This window comes from Anarrhichthys ocellatus, unplaced genomic scaffold, assembly GCF_004355925.1.
Source record: "Anarrhichthys ocellatus isolate YVR2014 unplaced genomic scaffold, GSC_Weel_1.0 scaffold13, whole genome shotgun sequence".
Classification (NCBI taxonomy): domain Eukaryota; kingdom Metazoa; phylum Chordata; class Actinopteri; order Perciformes; family Anarhichadidae; genus Anarrhichthys; species Anarrhichthys ocellatus.
The window spans coordinates 5,318,052-5,321,777 of NW_022280043.1; the positions used below are offsets into that span (position 1 = coordinate 5,318,052).

The 3,726-nt window shown below is 37.4% G+C and overlaps 1 protein-coding gene across 2 annotated transcripts; it reads left to right on the forward strand.

Moving 5' to 3' along the window:
• The first annotated feature begins 727 nt into the window (after positions 1 to 727).
• On the forward strand, positions 728 to 3,088 carry cox6b2 (cytochrome c oxidase subunit 6B2). 2 transcript variants are annotated; one of them, XM_031852856.1, is made up of 4 exons: positions 728 to 811; positions 1,316 to 1,454; positions 2,188 to 2,288; positions 2,809 to 3,088. In XM_031852856.1, exons 2-4 carry the CDS (start codon positions 1,349 to 1,351, stop codon positions 2,860 to 2,862), a joined length of 261 nt encoding a protein of 86 aa, XP_031708716.1. In that variant the 5' UTR covers positions 728 to 811; positions 1,316 to 1,348; the 3' UTR covers positions 2,863 to 3,088. The 2 variants fall into 2 exon arrangements, with proteins under 2 accessions (XP_031708716.1, XP_031708717.1); XM_031852857.1 differs by having other exon boundaries at positions 750 to 822.
• Positions 3,089 to 3,726: the final 638 nt, after the last annotated feature.

Below are 3,726 nucleotides of genomic sequence, written 5' to 3' on the forward strand. Positions count from 1 at the left end.
ATAAATTAGGTCTAACTGTGATCGATCTCCTTCCAAATCTTACATGTGAAACAGGCTACAAACAGAATATAACATTACTGTGAGTGATGTTGTCAATCATTAAAAATAAATATTTTATCAAAGGAATTTAAAATTAAGACAGTAATGTAAGTTACATCATGAAATATGTAGCTTGTTGGGGCATGCCCTGAGGGGACTTTGTAAATGACTTTGACTTGAATCAGATTACTTTACTATATTTGTCAAAAATATGAGAGTGGAACACCGTGAGAATATAGATGAACAGCAGAGAATATGATATGTTTCTTTGAAACGTTGCTATACCAATTTTGATATTTTACACTTCGAAAACTTGTGATTTACTGCAAGCAGCACAAATTCAAACTGACCACAGCTGGAGTCCTCTTCGAAAAAGAGTAAACCATGAACAATAACTAAAATTTGCATGTTGATTCTCCTACAACCAACCAACATATTGCTGTTTTGAGAAGATCAATCTAACTGCTGAGGTGAGAAATATCATAGGAAATATCAATAAGGAAACATTACATATCCCACACTTATTGGTCTTTTGTGTGTGCCACATTAGATCTGTAAACTAAACTAATCTCTCTACTATAAGTCAGGCTACTGATATTTCTTATGGTCGTTATAGCTCAATAAAGATCATTAAAACGGATATTAGGAACCTGAAAGCTGAAGCTGTCTGGTCAGACATTTTAATGAGCCGATATCCCAGCATCCTTTGCGCGTTGACGAGGAAGGGTATGTTTCCGGTGCGCTCCGAGGACACATCAAGAAACGTCCCAAGGTTAGCTCACGGTAACGCCGACACTTAGCATGCTATTTACAACCTTTACAATTATATTTATCAGGCTTTCTGATCTATTGAACTATCAAAACTCTTGAGACAACCAGCCATCCTTAAATGTGTTAACCTAGCTAACAATTACCAGATATATTAACATGTTAGCAACGGGGTGACAGCTAGCATTAGCTAACTAACAACAGTTAGTCAGTTAGCATGCAAACTATGCTAACTTGTTCTTCAAAGCTATGTGTTCGTATCAGTATTTGTTTATGTCAATATACTTATCAAGGTTAGATAGTTATCCTTAGGTTTGTTAAACAAACTAGCATTCAGTTGCGAAATACAGCGTGAGCAAAGCTAACCTAAATTTAACTTTGATCACAACGCTATATTTAGCTTAGCCAGCTAACAGTGAGCCTTAAATTGAGGTCACACACTGTTCATCTAACGTGTTTTCTAAACCTGCATCAGCTGTGAGTTAATCCACTATGTGCCTTGTTTCAGTGTCATTTAGTCGTGTGACTGAAGCTCAAAAAGATGTCTGACACTGTCGAGGAGAAGATCAAGAACTACAGGACGGCTCCCTTTGACGCCCGATTCCCCAACACCAACCAGACCCGCAACTGTTATCAGAACTACCTGGGTGAGGACAGAGATACACATGTTGTGATTACTCCTTAAAAGATCGTAGGACACTTGAGACATATAATTCAAGAGAAGGAAATTCCTCTACCCTTCAATATGCTTACAGCTATGTACCTCTGCAACATCTGTAATGATAGGTAGCGAGTGTTTAGTTAACATATGTGGATGTATAACCATCAGATTTACACGGTACACAAAAGCTTACTAATCAGTCGTCATTCAAGTGTTTATAACACTTTACGTGAAATTAATAACATGACCTCCACATGACATTAGTAGCTTTTAAAAATGCTCCTGCAAATTATAAACTACACAACTGGAATCAGTATTCTGATTAAAATCCACTTGTAATTAATAAAATAAATTCAAACAGCATAATACAATTTTAACCTTGCAGTGAAAATATAGAAAAACATACGAAATTGATAACATTGTAAGTGTCTGTGTTTGTGCTCTTACCAAGGTGTCTTATTTTTATAACCGTGTACGGTTATAATTAAAGATAGTTTTATAAAAACAGCTTCACAATAGTGGTGGGATTATTACTTTCCGCCTCACATTGAAGCTTGAAAATCTTGTTAATAAAACCAAGATAAGCTTGTTCTGTCACACATTTCCATGCTGGTACCGACTGCCCTTCGATCTCAAATGGCTTCTTTCTATTGTGTTTTTAGTGTGAACATTGTGTCAGATGATTACCGTGAACCCTTTTTGTTATTTTTTTGCCCCAGACTTCCACAGGTGCAATAAGGCCCTGTCGGCCAAAGACCAGGATGTGGCTCCCTGTGATTGGTACCAGAGGGTCTACAAGAGCCTCTGTCCTATGAGCTGGGTGAGTTATGGGATTACAGTTATGATAGTTTCGTTGGAAATGTTTTCATGCACACACTTAATGTTGATAGTGCTGGATAGACAACATTAGCTTATGTAAACTAGACAGACTGATTGTTTTACTGCTTCGTGATATTCTGTGCCGTGTGCTTGTCTTTGTTTCTCTGTGATTGAGTGGAGATTGGTTATCTCTTGGAGTTTGAGGTTCTTTGCGACATCCATTAAACTGCATGTGATATACGCCTTTTCCATCATACATTTATAGATATGACAAAATGTACTTGCAGCTGTTGCATTAGAATGCTCAGATTAGGTAGTTGTAACCAAACCTGTTTTTGACTTAATATTATTTTGATACATAAAGTGTTTCCAAAACCAGGGGATGTCAAATCTCTGTTGGTGCTATATTCTAGGGATTGACATGAAACTACCGGAGGTGTATAAAGCCACAGTTCTGCTGATGCTTGAACATTAGTTTTTTTGTCAGTTAGGGCTTATGTGTTCTCTAATATCTCCCACAGGTTTCCAAATGGGACGATCAGATAGAGGATGGAAGTTTCGCAGGGAAGATCTGAAATCGGCAGCTGTTATTGATCAGGACAGTCCCCTCCAGGACATTCTGTTACCTGCAGCTCAGTAGTGCGCCTAAGGACATCTACGTCAGTGATGCTACTGTTGTTGACTTTAAATTTAAACACGCACAGCTTTGCATGTTACAGTCTGAAGTTTTTTCCCTGTCTCAATTGTAAAGTATTCTTCCGGTTTGTTTCATCATTAAATACAGTTCGGATTTAATGAAAAGGATGTTTGTCATTATATTGTTTCAGCACTTTGTTTTTGAGAAAAGCCCTTTAATTAAGTAATTCCAATACAACAGACACAGTGAACTTTTTTCTTAAATATGTTCCTTAATTTAAATAAAAGCAAGCCTGGTGTAGATTTAATGGCTGATATCAAGATTAAGACTCTGGGTTACCCAACGTAGCCTTCAGCTGTCTTGATTTTGCAGCCTCGTTCTGTCTTCATTAAAGTATTCCAGACTATATTTACACTAGAGATGAAGTGACTATTTAGTCATCTCTGAAACACCCTCAGGTCTGTCTGCTGTGAAAACCCAACAAAACTATAACAACGTTTTCCAGCGGGTGGCAGTGGTGATACAACCAGATGGTTGTTTTGACGTAATACTCTATTTTCACCACACTATGGCGCAGTTGAACTGTCTCTCTGTGACCAACCAGCTCACATGTGCCTCTTTATGATGAGGCCTATTGATGTGGGGTTTTCAGGACCAGTATCAAAACTGGTTCAAGACTGAAGACAACAGAATTTGTGCATTTCAGACTATTTGTTCCATGAAATCACAAATAGTCTGAAAATGTACAGAAGATTTACTACATGATCAGGTTTCAATGATAAATATTAGAAATTAAGTTTAA

What these genes read in the sequence shown, in the direction of transcription:
- cox6b2 (XM_031852856.1), top strand. Translation starts at nt 1,349, where the DNA reads ATGTCTGACACTGTCGAGGAGAAGATCAAGAACTACAGGACGGCTCCC. An exon ending in CTGTTATCAGAACTACCTGG is followed by an intron (nt 1,455 to 2,187) that starts GTGAGGACAGAG and finishes TTTTTGCCCCAG; the next exon opens with ACTTCCACAGGTGCAATAAG. An exon ending in GCCTCTGTCCTATGAGCTGG is followed by an intron (nt 2,289 to 2,808) that starts GTGAGTTATGGG and finishes TATCTCCCACAG; the next exon opens with GTTTCCAAATGGGACGATCA.